Source organism: Dipodomys merriami, unplaced genomic scaffold (genome assembly GCF_024711535.1).
Source record: "Dipodomys merriami isolate MVZ:Mamm:240054 unplaced genomic scaffold, mDipMer1.0.p SCAF_114, whole genome shotgun sequence".
NCBI lineage: Eukaryota > Metazoa > Chordata > Mammalia > Rodentia > Heteromyidae > Dipodomys > Dipodomys merriami.
The window spans coordinates 1,973,996-1,992,493 of NW_027202427.1; the positions used below are offsets into that span (position 1 = coordinate 1,973,996).

Consider the following 18,498-nt stretch of genomic DNA (forward strand, 5'->3'; position numbering starts at 1 on the left):
GCTCCTGAGCTGCTTTTGCTCAAGCGAGCACTCTACCACTTGAGCCACAGCACCACTTCTGGCTTTTTCTGTGTGTGTGGTACTGAGGAATGGAACCCAGGGCTTCATGCATGCTAGACAAGCACTCTACCACTGAGCCACCTTCCCAGCCCTCTTTGTTTTTCTTTGTTTTTGTTTTTGCCAGACTTGGGGTTTGAACTCTGGGCCTGGGCACTGGCCCTGAGCCTCTCTGTGCTCAAGGTGAGCACTCTACTACTTGAGCCACAGCACTACTTCCGGCCTTTTTCTGTGTATGTGGCACTGAGGAATCGAACCCGGGGCTTTCATGCATGCTAGACAAGCACTCTACCACTGAGCCACCTTCCCAGCCCTATCTTTGGTGTGAATGTCCAGGGGGTAAGGCCTGTGACAGCGGCCACCTTGGGGCCCCCACTGGTGTCTGAGCTTTGTTCCTCCATGTTCCTCACAACCACCCAAATAGACAAACAAGGACAGTGAGGCCTGGAGTCACACAGGTGTGGCGGGCACCAGAGGGGGCCGCGGGCAGGCCTCGGGCTTGTGGTCCAGGCAGCTTCTGCCTTGGCACACAGGAGGTTTTGCACGAGGTGCCGCCGTTCCTATCGGGTGTGAATACTGGCCAACAGGTGAAGCACTGGGCCGGTCCCCTTCTCCCCGCACGCGGGCAGCCGTCCGGGGCCACGGGGGTTCCACGGGTGTCTTCTTCCCGCCCCAGAGAGTGAGGATGAGTACAGTGACGATGACGACATGAGTTGGAAGGTTCGCCGGGCGGCAGCCAAGTGCCTCACTGCGCTGATCGCCTCGCGGCCCGACCTGCTGCCTGATTTCCACTGCACCCTGGCGCCCGTGCTCATCCGGCGCTTCAGGGACCGGGAGGAGAACGTCAAGGCCGATATCTTCGGGGCGTACATCATGCTGCTACGACAGACGCGGCCCCCCAAGGGGTGGCTGGAGGCTGTGGAGGAGCCCACCCGCACCGGCAGCAACCGCCACATGCTGCGGGCCCAGGTGAGCTGGCCTGTGCCCACTCCCGGCCCCCTCCGGTCTGCCCCCGCACCTCCATCCCCCACCCTCCTGTCCTTCCATCCACTGCCCGTGCCTGGACACCAAGGGGACAGTCTGGCTGGAGTCCCAGCCCCCTCCCGTCGCACAGCTCAGTCTCTGGACAGGGCTTCTGGAAGGGGTAAGGACTTCGTGTTATTCTAAGAGCCAGGAAGGCTATGGGCCGCGATGGCCAGGTCCTGTTCACGTCACGCCAGCTCACTCCAGCTGCTAGGTGGGAGCAGTAGTAACCGAGGCCGCGGGGGGATGGGGAATGGTGTGGCTGTCCCGATGGCAGGAGACGGTGCCTTGGGCCCAGTGGCAGCAGAGGGGCTGAGAGCAACGGTCAGGCCGGAGAAGTGGCTTTTAGCTTGCCTGGTAAGATCTGGCTGATGGGCTGCGTCTGGGACAGGCAGGTGTCACGTGACTTTGGGTGTCTGGTCCAAGCATGAAGCTCAGTCCCCTGGGATATGGGGGACAGTGGAGTGGGGAGGGGACAGGCACACTTCTCCAGGTTTGTGTTGGGTGGCTCTAAACGGCCTGTTTTCTGTTACCTTGACCCAGTCAGACTGGGTGTCAGTGGTGTTCGTGGAGAATGCAGCAGAGGACAGGTGCCAGGCCGCTGCTCCTTCCTGAGGGCGCTGGTAACCTTCCCCTGGCGCTCCGTCTCTACCTGTAGATACAGGAGGTTCCCGTGTCTGTGCACTGTTCCCAGGCACTAGGTGGGGCGGGGGCGTGTGCCAGGCTGCTGTCTGCCCACGCCTGGCCAGTCCCTGAGCTCGCGCCTCGCCTGCCCACAGGTGCCTCTGGTGATCAAGGCCCTGCAGCGGCAGCTCAAAGACCGCAGCGTCCGGGCCCGCCAGGGCTGCTTCAGCCTTCTCTCCGAGCTGGCGGCCGCCCTCCCCGGGAGCCTGGCTGAGCACATGCCTGTTTTGGTGTCAGGTAGGCTAGATGTCTGTTCCCTGGGCCTCTTCCAGAACCCAAATTCCTGCCTGGGTTGAGCCCCTTGTCTAGGCTGAGCCCCCATGTGGCAGCGTGGGGGATCCCGGTTCTGAGCGAGTCCCCAGCCTGTTCCCTCTGCCCTGGCTCCCGCCAAGCGGTGGTCTCTGGGAAGCTTGTGTGGAAGAGTTAAGTGCTCTGGGTCATCCCAGGACACTCGGTCCCTGCTTTCCAGAGGGCTGCTTGGAGTCCGGGTCTACGGCCCCCTGACCTTCGTACCCACCCCGCAGGCATCGTCTTCTCCCTGGCTGACCGCTCCAGCTCCTCCACCATCCGGATGGATGCCCTGGCCTTTCTGCAAGGGCTGCTGGGCACGGAGCCAGCTGCGGCCTTCCACCCACACCTGCCCACCTTCCTGCCACCGGTGCTGGCCTGTGTCGCCGACCCTTTCTATAAGATCGCGGCCGAGGCGCTGCTGGTGCTGCAGGAGCTGGTGCGCACCCTGTGGCCGCTGGAGAGGCCCCGGATGCTGGACCCGGAGCCCTACGTTGGGGAGATGTCCATGGCCATCCTGGCACGACTCCGTGCCACGGACCTGGACCAGGAGGTGAAGGAGCGGGCCATCTCCTGCATGGGCCACCTGGTGGGCCACCTGGGTGACCGGCTCGGGGATGATCTGGACCCTACCCTGCTGCTCTTCCTGGAGCGTTTGAGGAACGAGATCACCCGCCTGCCCGCGGTCAAGGCGCTGACGCTGGTGGCCAGGTCCCCACTGCAGCTTGACCTGCAGCCCATTCTGGCCGAAGCACTGCCCATCCTGGCCTCGTTCCTGCGCAAGAACCAGCGGGCACTGCGGCTGGCGACCCTGGCCGCCCTGGATGCGCTGGCCCAGAGCCAGGGCCTCAGCCTCCCGCAGCCTGCCGTGCGCACCGTGCTGGCCGAGCTGCCGGCTCTGGTCAGCGAGAGCGACATGCACGTGGCTCAGCTGGCCGTGGACTTCCTGGCCACGGTGACCCAGGCCCAGCCCGCCTCTCTAACCGAGGTCAGCGGCCCAGTCCTGACGGAGCTGCTGAAGCTGCTGCGGTCCCCGCTGCTGCCCGCGGGGGTGCTGGCCGCCACCGAGGGCTTCCTGCAGGCCCTGGTGGGCACCCGGCCCCCCTGCATGGACTACACGGAGCTCATCAGCCTGCTCACGGCGCCCGTGTATGACCAGACCGGGGACGGCGGGATGGGCCTCCACAAGCAGGTGTTCCACTCCCTGGCCAGGTGTGTGGCCGCGCTGTCGGCCGCCTGTCCCCAGGAGGCGGCGCGCACCGCCAGCCGCCTGGTCTGCGACGCCAAGTCGCCCCACTCGAGCACAGGGGTCAAGGTGCTGGCATTCTTGTCCCTGGCTGAGGTGGGCCAGATGGCGGGGCCCGGCCCCCAGCGGGAGCTGAAGACCGTGCTCCTGGATGCCCTGGGGTCGCCCAGTGAGGACGTGAGGGCCGCGGCCTCGTACGCGCTGGGCCGCGTGGGTGCCGGCAACCTGCCCGACTTCCTGCCCTTCCTGATGGCGCAGATTGGGGCGGAGCCGCGGCGGCAGTACCTACTGCTGCAGGCGCTCCGGGAGGCCCTGGGGGCCGCCCAGCCTGACAGCCTGAAGCCCTACGCCGAGGCCGTCTGGGCCCTGCTCTTCCAGCGCTGCGAGGACGCTGAGGAGGGCACCCGCAGCGTGGTGGCCGAGTGCATCGGGAAGCTGGTGCTCGTGAACCCTCCTTTCCTCCTGCCCCGCTTCCGGAAGCAGCTGGCTACGGGTAAGGGCACACAGATGTGGGTGGTGGGGGGCACCCAGGTGCTCATGCCGAGTCAGCTGCTACATCACTGGGCACCAGAATCTCCGTGCCCGTCCACCGAGGCAGAGGAGCACAGAGGAGTGCGACCTCCTCTGCCAGTGGGCCGGGGAGGAGGACCTGATGTGTCCCTGCAGAAAGTGCAGTCCACCCTCGTGCCCAGGGGCTGCGTCCGTGGACGGCCAGCACGTGCAGTACATTTTTGTCGTTGTGTTTTTGGTGCTGGTTTGGGGGCTTGACCTCAGGGCCTGGATGCTACTATCCCTGAGCTTTTTTAAAAATTTGATCAAAGGGGGCTGGGAAGGTGGCTCAAGTGGTAGAGCGCTAGCCTTGAGCTGAAGAGCTGAGGGACAGCGCCCAGGCCCAGAGTTCAGGCCCCACGACTGGACCCCAAAAAAAAAAAAATTGATCAAGGGTAGTATTCTACTCCTTGAGCCACAACCATTTGCAGCTTTTTGGTAGTTAACTGGAGATAGGAATCTCTCCTGCGTGAGCTGGCTTCAAACCAGCATCCTCAGCTCTCAACCTTCTGAGTAGCTAGAGTTATAGGCATGAGCCAGCAGCACTTGGCTCTTTTTTCCTAAATCACAGCTCTTGGTGGGCCAGGTATTTTCAGTCATCTGGAGACCACCGAAAGAGCGTGGGATAGCCGGGCACTGGTGCCTCACACCTGTAATCCTAGCTACTCAGGAGGCTGAGATCTGAGGATGGCGGTTCAAAGCCAGCCCGGGCAGGAGAGACCGTGAGACTCCTATCTCCAATAAACCACCAGAAAACCGGAAGTGGCCCTGTAGCTCAAGTGGTAGAATGCTCGCCTTGAGCTGAAGTGCTGAGGGACAGCGCCCAGGCCCAGAGTTCAAGCCCCACGACCGACAAAAAAAAAAAAAAAAAGAGCGTGGGATGACTGTGCGTCTGTACAAATGCTACAGAACATGACATGCCACAGGAGGGACTTGGTCATCCTTGGGATGTGTATCCTGGAGCTAGTCCCCTGAGGATACAGGGAGCAAATATACAACTGCCCTCCAGCAAAGGCTGCTGAAGTGGTTTCCTGAGGGGCCTGGGCCGCAGAGGGGCAGGGCGCACACTCCAGCCAGCTTGTGCACGGCGTGGGGAGGACGTGTCCCGTCAGGAGGGGCACAGAGGGTGTGTGAAACCTCCCAGAGAAGACAGGCAGGCAGGGGTGAGCAAATGCCCCAGCAGGGAGCGTCTCCAGACTCTGGTAGGAGAGGTGGGTAATGGTGGACATAACGCAGGTGACATGCTGTGTTTCAAGACTGACAGATGCAGCTGGGCGCCGGTGGCTCACGCCTGTCATCCTAGATACTCAGGCAGCTGAGATCTGAAGATCGTGGTTCAAAGCCAGCCCGGGCAGGAAAGACCGTGAGACTCCTATCTCCAATAAACCACCAGAAAACCAGAAGTGACGCCGTAGCTCAAGTGGTAGAGTGCTCGTCTTGAGCTGAAGAGCTGAGGGACAAGCCCAGAGTTCAAGCCCCACAACCAACAACAACAACAACAAAAAAGACTGAGGGACGCTGGGTACGGAGCAGGAGCAGGAGCAGGAGCAGGCTGCGGCTGCCGCGGGTGTGGCGGAGGCCCACGGGCGGTGCTCGGTTGATCAGAGGTGGCCGCTGACCCTCGGCACTCACCGCATGCGCACAGGTTGTGGAGGACGTTTCTGTCATTTTCTACCCAACCTTCAGCTCACTGCCACATTTCCTTCTCACCAGGCCAGCTCAGAGGCCCGCCCCCGCAGGCTCTGGGGCTTTCTTAGTTGGCTCTGCCACACACTCCTCCCGCCCTCCACTGTGCCGCCTTTCTCTTGTCTGCTTTGGTCCTGTTCTCCTGGTCTTCAGTCCCGGTAGTCCGAGCAAGCCGTTCAGAGGGAAATGTCCTTCCTCACTGAGGGAAACGTCCTTCCCTCCCTTCAGTGTCTCCACTTGGAAAGCCAGCAGCCAGCAGTGAGAGGTTTCTTCTTTGCAAAGCTGGTGGTGGTCTGGGGGTGGCGGCCTCCTTGGCCCCTGCCACACACTCAGGCCCAGCCCGGACTCTGAATCTGATGTGGCCTCAGGTGTGAGCTTAGCTCTGAGTCTTGTGTGAAACACATTACTAATCCTTTTTATCCTTTTTATCCTTTTTTTTTTTTTGTCGGCTATGGGGCTTGAACTCTGGGCCTGACCCCTGTCCCTCAGCTCTTCAGCTCAAAGCAGGCGTTCTACCACTTGAGTCACAGCACCACTTCCAGCTTTTTCTGAGTGGTTTGTTGGAGAAGAGTCTCATGGACTTTCCTGCCTGGGCTGGCTTTGAACCAGGATCCTCGGGTCTCAGCCTCTTGAGTAGCTAGGATTACAGGCGTGAGCCACCAGCGCTTGGCTAATGTTTGTTATTATGTAGTAGTGGGAGCTTCGGAGGACTGAGAACATGAGTCCCAACACCATAGTGCGGTCCAAGACAGAAGGGAAAGGCCCTCTGTGTCCTTAGCACGAGAGGAAGAACCCGGGCCTGGCCACGGCTGCCAAGGAGAATGGGTCTTGCGGGTGGGGGCGGCCGTCCAGGGCAGGGCTCTAAGTCAGCCCCTCCCCTTTGTAAGCCACGCCCTCCCGCCTTGCAGGTCAGCCACACACCCGGAGCACAGTCATCACAGCCGTCAAGTTCCTCATTTCAGACCAGCCCCATCCCATCGACGCCCTCCTGAAGAGCTATGTCGGTGAGCCTCCCTGCCTACCCGTCTAGCGCCCGCACCCCGGATCAGGCTGGGGTTTCTTACAGCCAGAGGGCCTCTTCTCACGATGGAGACCCGAGTTCTAATTCCTGGGCTATTACCACTGAAGCCTCCTCACCGTTGAGTCTTTCCTTATTCATCAAATGGGCATGAGGCATCCTGGAGAGCATCGTGGAGACCCAGGGTGGCCAGTGAGGGCAGTGCCATCGCCTGAGCCTGTAACCTCCCTCCACTGTCCCTGAAGAGAGAGGCCTTCAGACCAGAGATGCCCGGGGGCCTTTGCTGGGAAGAGATCTCCTCCACCTTAGGCTGTGTTGAGGGTAGGCTGCTTCTCACCCCGCCTGAGCCGGTAGCCTTCCACCTGTTGGATGCTCAGCACCTCAGGAGGATTTCTGACTGACTGCCATTGTGAGCGTAGGCTGTTTGTCTACTCCTTAACTATAAAATGGCAGGCTGTCTGCAACCAAAGGGTCAGTGATGTGGCCACCCTGAGTTAGGGAGCCTGTCCTGAGGCTCAGATGTAGCTGCCCCCGCAGGCACAAGCACGCCTCCCTGCTGGGCTTCTCATCCTGACTGAGCAGGTGCTTAGCACAACGGGAAGAAATTAATAGAACTTTTTTTCCAGCTGGGTGCTGGTGGCTCACACCTGTAATCCTAGCTACTCAGGAGGTTGAGATCTGAGGGTCACAGTTCAAAGCCAAGAGACTCTGACTCAAAAAGTCAGATGGGCACTGGTGGCTCATGCCTATAATTCTAGCTACTCAGGAGGCTGAGATTGAAAGTCAGGTCTAGGCAGAAAAGTTCCTATGAGACTCTTACCTCCACTTTGAGCTGTGGCTGAAAGTGCTAGAACACTAGCCTTGAGCAAAGAGAACTCAGAGACAACACCCAGGTCCTGAGTTCAAGCCTGACCACAACGGGAAAAAAAAAAGCCAGAAGCAGAGCTGTGGCTAAAGAGAGTGCTAGCGTTGAATGAAAAAGCTCCGGGGCAATCCCGCACCCATGCCCTCAATTCACGCCCAGTAGCACTGGCTCTCTAGGCTCCTCGCCTCCTGTTCCCAGAGCCTGTGTGACGGGTTGGCACTGCCTCTGTGCAAGGCAGCGTTTTCTAGACTGCCTCGTTCCAAGTCAAAAGCCATCAGCAGGTCCTGTGGTTCTTCCGGTTTTACTGAGGAGGCCACCGGGGCTCTGGGGCCCACAGTTCCACAGCATCTGCAGTGGAAGGCAGCGTTTGCGTGCCCTGCACAGAGCAAAGACGTGGCCTGGGCGTGGGCTCATGTTTTCACTGTGTCTCTGCAGGAGAGTTTATGGAGAGCCTGCGGGACCCAGACCTGAACGTGCGCCGCGCCACTCTGGCCTTCTTCAACTCAGCCGTGCACAACAAGCCCTCACTGGTCCGAGACCTGCTGGGCCACATCCTGCCCCTGCTCTACCAGGAGACCAAGGTCCGCCGGGACCTCATTCGAGAGGTGCGTGCAGAGCCGTGCCACCGGCAGGCCACTGCCTGCCCTCCACTTCCCAGTGGGGTGGCCCTGGCCTGGCCGTCTGACCCCCTTTGAACCCCAGTTTGTCACAGCAAAAAGGAGAATCAACAGGTCTGCAGCCCGGTGAGGAGTGAAGCTCCCTTCCTGTACTGCAGATGTCAACATGACCCCCCAAGGAGAAAGTTCACACCTGGCCTCCTGAAGCACACACCAGCTAGGCTCCCATGGTGCATGCCTATAATGCTAGCTAGCAGGAGCCTGCCTCCCTGAGGATCAGAGTTGGAAGTCAGCTCAGGCAGACAAACCCGAGACACTCCAGTGCCAGAAGCAATGATGTGGCTTAAGTGGTGGAGTGGCGGCCTTGAGCAGAAAGCTGAGTGGCGGCAAGCGGCCCCAGGTTAAAGCCCTTCAGGTTGTATGTGGAAGGCATGTGTGAAATAGAAGTGAGGTTTGTGTTTTGACTTTGGTCCCATCCCTAAGATAACTCATTATGGATATGCAAGTATTTCAAAATCCCCACGCTTGAAGCATCTGGGATACGCAGCTCTGCCTGCAAAGGCTGGGGGGCTGTGCTGTGGTCACTCCACATCAGCACCAGGTCTGAATGCTGGGACCAGTGGGACCAGCTGTGGCTTCTTGCCAAGGCTCCTAGGGGCCTCTGCTCTGCCTCCTGTCTGAGAGCCTTACAGGGCTGATACGGGGAGGGGGGAGGCATGCACGGAGGGTAGGGGTGGTTGATAGCTCCATCAGCACCAACTGTTACCACAACTCAGCACCTCTTCTGAGAGGGTTGGAAAAGTTTGCCATTGAAAGCAGAGTCTCATGGTTAAAAGGCTCAGCCAGGTTTCTAATTTTGGTTCATTCGCTTAGCAGCTTTGTGCCTACATGCTGGGCCACATGCAAACACCACGGGGCCTGTGTCCACAGGTGGAGATGGGGCCCTTTAAGCACACAGTGGACGACGGGCTGGACGTGCGGAAGGCGGCCTTCGAGTGCATGTACTCGCTGCTGGAGAGCTGCCTGGGCCAGCTGGACATCTGCGAGTTCCTCAACCATGTGGAGGACGGGCTCAAGGACCACTACGACATCCGGGTAGGACAGCGCCTCCCCCAGCCCTGCCCGCCAGCGACAGCCAGAGCCGTGGGCCCGCTGGGCCACGCGGGCCCGCTTTCCATGTGTCAGCCCCTTTCGTGGGAGTTGACATGGCATGCCGGGGTCTCCTCACAGCCCCTGGAAACAGGGAGGCGCGGCTCCCTAAATACCCATGGCAGAGCCTGCGCGGTGGCCTGGGCTGTCCCTGTGTCTGCGGCGGGGGCACTCAGCGACACAGGGTCCCCAAGACTGGCCAGGAGTGGCAGCCCGTTCCCCACCTGGCCCGTCATCTTCCCAGCCGGTGTGCTGGGTCCCAGGCGGGGAGGAGCTAAGCTTACTATGTGTATTATATACTAGATATACTACACGTATGTACTAGGTAACTAGCATATGACATATACTATATATAGTAGTATACAGAACATACCTTACTGCTTATAACACATATATATAGTACATATATATAGTACATATAGCATATATACGTAGTATATACATTATATACTAGTTTTTTTTAATGGCTCATACACAAAAATGCAAAATTTGCCATTTTAACCTTTTTTTCCCTTGATGCTGGGGATTAGACCCAAGGCCCTCGGCCTGCGAAGTGTGAGCTCCGCCCCTGGCCACACCCCAGCCCCATCTTGCTTTGTGTCCTGTTTGGTGGCTTTAAGCACATCACACTGTCACGCAACCACCTGACTTGCACATCACCTTCCACACTCCATCCCCACTAACCCTACTGTCTGTGACTGTGACCATTCTAGACATTCACGGAAGTGGAATCACAAGGTATTTTTCCTTCCTGGTGGGCTGTTTCACTTAGCGTACTACCCATGGAAGTTCATCTGTGTGGTAGCCTGTCTTCATAATTTCATTCTTTGTGGCTGAATAATATTCCACAACCACTTAATGCATTCATATGTGCGTGGACACTTCACCTTCTGGCTACTGTGAACAGTGGCAGGGTGGACATGGTCACCTTTGAAAGCTGGTATTCAATTCTTTCGGGTGCATACTCAAACTGCTGGATCATGCAGCACTTTTGCTTAGTTTCTCAAGGATGTTTAAATATCTACAGTTACCGTGAATCACTATGATAATGCAAAACCTATTCAGAGCAACCAAAGTAACACAGGCTTGTTTGAGAAGATTTATACAAGACAAAAGCAAATAAAGAAGCAAGTAATAGCCAGGCACCATGGCTCATACCTGTAATCTTAGATACTCAGGAGGCTGAGATCTGAAGACCACAGCTTGTGACAGCCCGGGCAGGAAAGTCTGTGAGACTTTTTTTTTTTTTTTTTTTCTGGTCGGTCGTGGGACTTGAACACTGGGCCTGAGCGCTGTCCTGAGCTCTTCAGCTCAAGGCTAGTGCTCTACCACTTCAGCCACAGCGCCACTTCCAGCTTTTTCTGCTGATGTGGTGCTGAGGAATCGAACCCAGGGCCTCATGCTTGCAAGGCAATCACTGTACTACTGAGCCCCGCGACTGTTATTTCCAGTAAACCACTCAGAAAAAGCCAGAAGGGGCGCTGTGGTTCAGATGGTAGAGCGCTAGCCTTGAGCACAAGAATTCATGGACAGTGCCAGGCTCAAGCCCCAGGACTGGCAAAAAATGGAAAAAAGAAGCAGGTAATAATTTCCCAGACTTCTCTGCTGGGGGCCCACCGTGACAAACCTCGGTGTGACTGGTTTAGTTAGTGAGTCAGTATTTGGGGAGTGCAGGAGAGAGACTGGCATATGCTGGTCTGGGCTCTGGGCTGTTTGTTTGTTTGGTGGTACTAGGGTTTGTGAACTCAGCTTTGAGCTTCCATTTATGCCATGCACCCAGCCCTTCTTGTTCCGGTTGGTTTTTCAGATGATTTTCCTCCTGTTATTTTGCCCGAGTAGCCCTGGAGTTCCATCCTCTACCCCTGCCGCTTGAGTAGCTAAGATTGCAGGCATAAGCTACCATGTACAGCCTTTTTGGGGGAAGCAGGGGGGAGATAGGGAGGGGCAACAGTGAGTTTGAGCTCAAGGTCTCCCACTTGCTGGGCAGGCACTCCATGACATCCTAGGCCTGCTGTTCAGGTTAGCTTTGGAGATGGGAGTCTAGCACACTTTCCGACCCAGGCTGGCCTAAAACTACATTCTCAACTGAGTGCTGAGCTTGCTCCTTTTACAACTCAGTTACCACTGTGATGCCCTCCAGAGCCAGGCCTGTGCTCCCTGCTGATTCCAGCAGCATCTGAACTCAAGACCCGCTCCTTCCCGCTCCACTGGAGAACTAAGTGTAGCTGGCAAAGGTCAGGTCACCAACCACACGGCCTAGATGAGGAAGCTGAGGCTTAGGAAGGGGGCACTTGGACAGCTCCCGCCTGGGACTTGGGATTGGTTTGGACTTGGGCTTTTCTCCCTTTCGCTTGTGGGCCATTTCACCAAGAACAGGATCTCCTTTCTCTTGGGTAGATGCTGACCTTCATCATGCTGGCCCGCCTGGCCACGCTGTGCCCGGCACCCGTCCTGCAGAGGGTGGACCGACTGATCGAGCCACTCAGGGCCACCTGCACGGCTAAGGTAAGGTCCTTGTGCAGCCTGACCCAGGCTTTGGGCACTGACTGGGCCTCCAGGGCCTCGCTGGGTTGTGTGCAGCACAGGGCAGCTGAGCCGGATTGAGACCCAGCTATTTTCTCATTTAAGCCATCCCCCACCCTCGGACTTCGACAGATGCCAAGGGAGCACTGGACGTGTGGGTCTCACTCCTCCCTGTCCGCTCCCGTGTGTGGGTGGGAAGCCTGGGGTGTAGAGAAAGGCTCACACTAGACCTGAGTGTCTCAGAGTCTCAAGGAGAGGGACCTGGGGCAGGAGATCCCGGGAAAACTACAGCACTAAGAGCAGAGCCTGTTTGATGAAAGGACAAGAATTCACCACAAACAGGGTTTACAGAGGAGACTCAGAGCTGGATTGTCTTTTTTGAGATTGGCTTTCCCCATGTGGTCCAGGCTGAGTGGCCCCAAAACCCTGGGTTCAAGCCCCCTCCCAGCTCAGCCTCCCAGCACTGGAACTGGAGGTGCCTAAGCGGAGATTTTCACATTGCTTTTCTCAGAAAATGCAATCTTGTGCAGATAAAGCAAATTAAGCCTAAGTGATTCATTGGTTGAAACCTGCCTGGTACACTTAAATTTTTAACATATGCTCAGTGTCAAGTTAGTCCATGGGACTGGAGGGCATGGCTCAGTTGGTAGAGCACCAGCCAGTGAGCAAAAGCATCATGTGAGTTCAAGTCCCAGTCTCAGACACACACACACACACACACACACACACACACACACACACACACACACACACACACACACACACACACACACACACACACACACAGAGTCCATAAAAATGGTAATGAGCTGAGCTCTGATGGCTCTATCATGTAATCCTAGCTACTTGAAAGGTAGAGATCAGTAGGATCACAGTTTTGGGCCAGCCTAAACAACATGAATTCCTGTCTCAAGTCAGTAGCTGGAATGTGGCATACACCTGTTATTTACAATGAATACAAGTTCACACCTGCACTCCTGTCTACTCAAGAAGCTGGGAGTCTGAGGATCAAGGCTCAAAGCTAGCCCAGGCAGGAAAGTCTGTGAGACTGGTATCCAGTTAATATAGGAAAAGCTGGTAGTGGAGCTATGGCTCAAATGGTAGAGCTCTAGCCTTGAGCACAAAAGCTCTGGGATAGTGTCTAGACTTTGAGTTCATGTCTTAGTACCTGCACAACCCCCCAAAAAAAGAAAGTGCAGTGAGAAAGCCAGGTGCTGGCAGCTCACACTGGCAATCCTGGTTTCTCAGGAGGCTGAGATCTATCACTTTTATAGCATTAAAAAGGATTTGCAAGGCCACTGAAGAGCTGGCATTGAGGCCAACCCGTCTCCTTTGAGCTGTGCTGTGTACCTTGGGAAAGCCGCTTGACATCCCCGGCATCCTACCCAGAGATGCCAAAGAAGTGTTTCTTGGTCGCCAGGCCCAGGGTCCTGATTTCAAGTGCTGTCCCACACTTGATTCTTAGGGGAAGAGCAGGGTGAGGGCTTCCTCCCAGGGATGGAGACTTCCTGAGCGAGAGCAGGAAGTTCTCTGCAGCCTGGGTGTGGGTCCTGGCAGGAGGGACACGCCATGTGGCTGCTCATTTCTAGAGGCTACCCCAAAGCCGCTGTGTATGGTTGGCGGGGTGGGGGGACAGATGCAGGCTGGGGACCCAGCTCGCGTGGGGAGGCGGGAGGCTGCCTGGGAGCAGGCTCACTAGAGGATGCCTTCCTCGTCTCCACTTTAGGTCAAGGCCGGCTCTGTGAAGCAGGAGTTTGAGAAGCAAGATGAACTGAAGCGCTCAGCCATGAGGGCGGTGGCCGCCCTGCTGACCATCCCGGAAGTGGGCAAGAGCCCCATCATGGCTGACTTCTCCGCCCAAATCCGATCTAACCCTGAGCTTGCCACCCTCTTCGAGAGCATACAGGATTCTGCTCCAGCCCCCAGCACGGATTCCATGGAGCTCAGCTAGTTGGGAGAGCCCTGACCAGCCCCGGCCTCCCACTCCCTCCCTGCTTCCCTCTTCCTACAGGGGCTCCTGCCCCTGCTCCAGTGCCTTCCGCAGGGTCTGGCCCACAGGCCCCAGCCTGAGCAGAGGCCCTTTATCTCAGGATGGCTCCCAGTGACCCCCACCATGCCAACCCTCCAAGGCTGGGGAGCCCCCTCCCCTACGCAGAGCTGGCACCCCACTGCCTCAGCAGGTTCCCACTCCCTCCTGACCTGGGTTGGCTGTGGTCCTTAAGAGCTGCTCTGGGCCCTGGGCTCCACCCCGCCCCAACTCCCCCCAGGGCCTGGCATGCCCAGGAGGCAGTGTGCCCCCGCCAGAAAGCTTTATTCCTACTTTACACCAACAATCAAGAAGATGCCAAGGTCTTTTTTCTTCTTGCAGGGAAGATGGGGTGGGGAACCAGGAGTCTTAGACTCGACTTTCTAATTTTATCACCACCCAGGCGTGAGCACTGGCTCCTGTCCTTCTCAAAGTTTAAAATGTGTTATTTCTAGTTTTGTTTTTTTAGTATTGAAGACACAAATATGACAGGCCAAAGTATTTCCTGTGATACCTAAGGTTAATAAAGCTTCTAAGTTGTTATTGCTTTCCTGTAGTTCTTGTCACAACATACTTCCCATCAGTTCTAAGTTCTGGAAATGACCAGTTGGTTCCACAAATGCCTAAGACTAGGTTTTGACCAGTACGCAGGCAACCTGAAGACCCTGACCTAATGGAACTCGGGCATAAAGCATCATGACTGTTACACCTGTAACCAGCAACTTCCTTCTGCTAGCTAGAGAATTAGAAGGCACAGAGCGCCCGTCTTCATATTTAAGAGCCACTTCTCCACGCTATCACAGCACCTGTATCAACACACCAAAATACCATCCCAGCAAAAGAAGAATTGCAACAGGGAACTACATCAGGACCCTGAACTGAGGGTGAAGGCTGTACTCAGGGAGCTTGGCTTCACACTGAATTCTGATTACCAGACAAGAGGCCGTCACCAGTTAGGAAGTGGCTGAGGGAGGGAGACTGAAAGATGTCTTCCGGTACCCAGCAATCGATGGCATTCTTGTGAGTCAATCCACAATAGTACTAATGTGGCGCACACCTGTAATCCTGGCTACTCAGGAGGCTGAGATCCGAGGATGGAGGTTTGAAGCCAAGGCAGACAAATCCAAACCTCGTTAACCAAACCCTAGAACCAAGAGAAGGCAATACCAGATAGCAGTTTCTGTGGTTTATTTAAGCACAAATAAAAGGTGTATGTGAGCCATCTACTCGTTTTCTTCACTGCGCAGCCTGGCGTTGGGATTGGTGACTCTGATGGCCAGCTGGGCTGCTCGTTCCACGATGGCTTTTCGGTTCTTGGAGGAAACATTGTGGGCGATCTCAGCACAGTAAGACCTGGAAAAGAAGCGAGTTGAGGAGCAGCTGTTCACTACCGTGGGGAGGCTCTCGAGCGGAGCTGTGGGGTCAGACCTGACCGCAGGCACTGCAGAGGCTAGCTTAGAAAACACATAACCATGAGCCACGCATCCCCTCCTCTCTACAACCAGTGGCCACGGATTCCCAAGTCCCAGTACACAAGAGGAGGGCTGGGCTCTAGACAGGAAGGTTCTCCCTCAGACTCTGATGAGATAACTCAACCCCTGACAGTCCTAAGGTGATTTCAAGGCCCTTCCAGTGAAGCTTCAGAGCTCCACAAAGTCAGTGTGGTTAGCCACAGTCCAGGTGGAAAGCAGCACGGCCACACAGATCCATCCCAACACTTGCTGCAGGGCAGGTCTGCCTCACAAGCCACGCCAGCTGCCAGCTTCTAGACTTGCTGCACTACGCACCCCAGCCTCGTTGAGAGCCACATCCGAAACACAGCCACTCCATACTGCAGCACCACAATCACTGTGGTGGCACTCTACCACCCACTAACCACCGCCCACGCTGTTCTCCTGCCTTCCAGACATGTCCACATGCAAAAGAAATGTTAGCAACGATGCCGCCACACAAGTACTGAGTTGTACATCTGAGAATTCTGCTTTTTGAATTGCCATTGATTTCTACACTCACCCTTTCAAAAATTTCTAGTGTTTGCATGCCTGGTTAAGTGTTCAATCTAAAATCTGAGAGCACAGTCTTCCCTCACTGTACTACTTGTGTCTGTACCACCTGAGGAAGAAGAGATCCCAGTAAACACACCATGAGGCCATGAGCCATGTCCCTACGTAGCAGAAAGGGAAGAAAACACCTCCTCCCCCTCTTCATTCCACTGCCGGAGCCTGACCCGGGCACACTGGGAGCTTACTGTGTTCTACTGTGACGCACACATGCTCTCGCCCATCATCTCTGCATCCATGGAGGCCACGCTTTCCACCAGCCTCAGACTGTACCGAGCCCCACAGCCAACCCTGGTGGCAGCCTGCAGGTGCCCCTGCCCAGCACAGAACCGGCGTCCCTGAGGTATGAGACTGGCATCTCTCCTCCCCACAGAAAGTGTCAAAGGCTGCACCAAAGGGTACTGCAGGATTCAACGTGTCAAATGAAGTCCTTGTCTTCTGCACCTGGATTTCTACTTTCTCCCTTCTCAAGCAGAGGAAGCATCTTGACCCCCAACGAACACCCATGAACCCAGAGCCGCTCTGACTCACTTGTTGCACATAAGCAGCACTTCCAGCTCCTTGACATTGTGGACCAGGAACTTCCGGAATCCACTGGGCAGCATGTGCTTTGTTTTCTTGTTGCTCCCATAACCAATGTTGGGCATCAAGATCTGGCCCTTGAATCTCCTCCGCACCCTGTTGTCAATGCCCCTGGGTTTCCGCCAGTTACGCTGAAAGCAAACAGGCAGGTGGGTTGGTCTCTGCAAGCTGTCAACTGTTGCTTTCAGGAAGGGGAAAAAGGACCAAGTGAAAGGGGAAAATACCAAGCAGCAGCTGTCCTCAACAACAGGGCTTCCTACAGCCAGGTAGGCTTCTTTTTTTGGGGGGGGGCGGGGGGAAGGGCGGCGGAGGAAGGCCTGTGGCTCACACCTGCAATCCTAGGTACTGAGGAGACTGAGGTCCGAGGATTGCCATTCAAAGCTAGCCCAGGCAAACAAGCCTGACTCTTCTCTCCAGTAAACTACTTAGAAAAAGCTGAAAGTGACACTGTGGCTCAAGTGGTAGAGCACTAGCTTTGAGCAAAAGCAGCTCTGGGACAGAGAAGTCCCAGGACCAGCGTACACACACACACAAGTAGGAAGCTCCTGGCTCTAACCAGTAGAAGAAAGCACAGCCTCGAATTCACTCGTCAGCATGGGAAGTAGAAGCAAGCGGGGTGGGATGCCAGGGCAGGGCTCTGAATGCACCGCCCACAGCCAGAGTTCTTGAACCCGTAAGATGAGTATCATCCCAAAGCCATCAGCAACACAGCGCTCTATCCCCTGTAACCACCCCAGGGCAGCTCTTCAGTCCCAATTCACACGTTCAGACTTGGTGGGATGTCAGGAACGCCAGAGTACAAAACTTTCTTCACCTAGACATGCCTACCTTAATCTTGACATATCGGTCAGACTGGTGGCGGATGAACTTCTTGGTCCTCTTTTTGACGATCTTGGGCTTCACCAGAGGTCTGAGGGCGGCCATGATGCCACTGGAAGAGGGGCAGAGGCAGGTGAGCGAGTGGAGGACTAGAAGGGCGGCTTCCTGCCAGGCAGGAGTCAGCTATGTCGCAGAGTGTCTTCCAATCACCAGCTACTGAGCCAACTGGGAATGGAATGGGTGTCTCTGCCAGCTTGCTTTCCCTCCTGTTTCCGAAGCTGGCAGAATACTAGCCACTCTCCAGACGCGATCCCAGGAGGTTCCGGTCACCTTCCCACTCCAAATCCCCAAGGGGGTACGGCAAACGGGGGGCCACCAAGACAAGACTCCCAACCCAGTGGCCCTTTCCGCTCAGTTGTCTCCCGGCTCTAGAACAGGGCGGCACAGGGTGGGATGTCTACAGGATGGAGGCACAGGGCAGTGGCTCACTGCCGATCCCTGCCTCTTGCTGCCGCTTCGCTGCGCAGCCTCCCACCTGGGAGCACTCACTTCTCCAAAACCCCGCCTCGAGCAGAGACACCGCCAGCCTCTCATCTCCCCCGGATGTGGAGTGGTGGCTCGAAGTGGAACTCAGGGGCAGGGTCCAGGCCGTGAGTTCGGACCCCACGACCCGTACCCTTCCTCGGGTGGTCTCGCCGGCCACCCCGGTTCCCCCGAACATGCCGGTACTGGGGGTCACCAGACCCCCGTGGTCCGGCCTGAGGCAGCGCCACGGCCCTCCGGGCGTCAGACCACAGGTCTGCCTCTCCGACTGGCCCCAGGCGGCCGCCGTAGGAAGGCAAACGGCCCGACAGGCGGCCGCGTCCGGGCCCCAGGCCGCCGCCCGCTTCCCAGCTCCCACGCGCGTCCCCGCAAGCCGACGGCCACAGAAGCCGCGGGGCAGCCGGCGCAAGACCGCGAGGCCTCCTCTCCGGGGGCGCGGACCCCACAGGGCCCGCAGGAGGGCGGATGGCCAGCGATGGAGACTCACCGAGCAGGAGAGGGCAGCCACCTCCGGAGGCAGCGCCGAGGAAGAGGAAGGGGCGGGCGGCGCGCAAGGGCTGATGGGACGAATCGGCGGGAGGAAGGGAGCGCACTTCCGCCAGGAGTGGAGGCCCAGTCCTGCTTTTGGCTTATGTCCGGGGGCATCGCCTCCTCCACGTGCGCCTCCTGGTGGCCGGGAGGGAAAACGACAGGCTTCCTGGCTGGGCCTGCTGTGAACTTCCAGTCCTCCCTCAGCCTCTCCTGAGGCTCAGAGCTTTCTGTA

The 18,498-nt window shown here is 57.0% G+C and overlaps 2 protein-coding genes and 1 non-coding gene across 3 annotated transcripts in view; 1 reads left to right on the forward strand and 2 right to left on the reverse strand.

Moving 5' to 3' along the window:
* The window catches only part of LOC138822717 (cullin-associated NEDD8-dissociated protein 2), a 22,713-nt gene extending 8,439 nt beyond the window's left edge, over positions 1–14,274 (forward strand). Inside the window, exons 8-15 of the mRNA XM_070015604.1 lie at positions 734–1,026; positions 1,860–2,001; positions 2,289–3,791; positions 6,442–6,537; positions 7,852–8,021; positions 8,964–9,128; positions 11,580–11,687; positions 13,432–14,274. Of these exons, the coding sequence (XP_069871705.1) occupies positions 734–1,026; positions 1,860–2,001; positions 2,289–3,791; positions 6,442–6,537; positions 7,852–8,021; positions 8,964–9,128; positions 11,580–11,687; positions 13,432–13,656 (2,702 nt within the window). The 3' untranslated portion in view covers positions 13,657–14,274. The remainder of the gene's footprint in view (positions 1–733; positions 1,027–1,859; positions 2,002–2,288; positions 3,792–6,441; positions 6,538–7,851; positions 8,022–8,963; positions 9,129–11,579; positions 11,688–13,431) is intronic.
* Positions 14,275–14,895: 621 nt separating this feature from the next.
* Positions 14,896–18,305, reverse strand: LOC138822718 (large ribosomal subunit protein eL32). Its single transcript, XM_070015605.1, has 4 exons — positions 18,223–18,305; positions 17,202–17,304; positions 16,323–16,504; positions 14,896–15,084 (listed from the first exon to the last, which is right to left on the reverse strand). Exons 2-4 carry the CDS (start codon positions 17,295–17,297, stop codon positions 14,955–14,957), a joined length of 408 nt encoding a protein of 135 aa, XP_069871706.1. The 5' UTR covers positions 17,298–17,304; positions 18,223–18,305; the 3' UTR covers positions 14,896–14,954.
* Positions 17,376–17,514, reverse strand: LOC138822754 (small nucleolar RNA SNORA7). The gene has a single exon (XR_011370614.1). It is a non-coding gene; the product is annotated as a small nucleolar RNA SNORA7 (small nucleolar RNA).
* Positions 18,306–18,498: the final 193 nt, after the last annotated feature.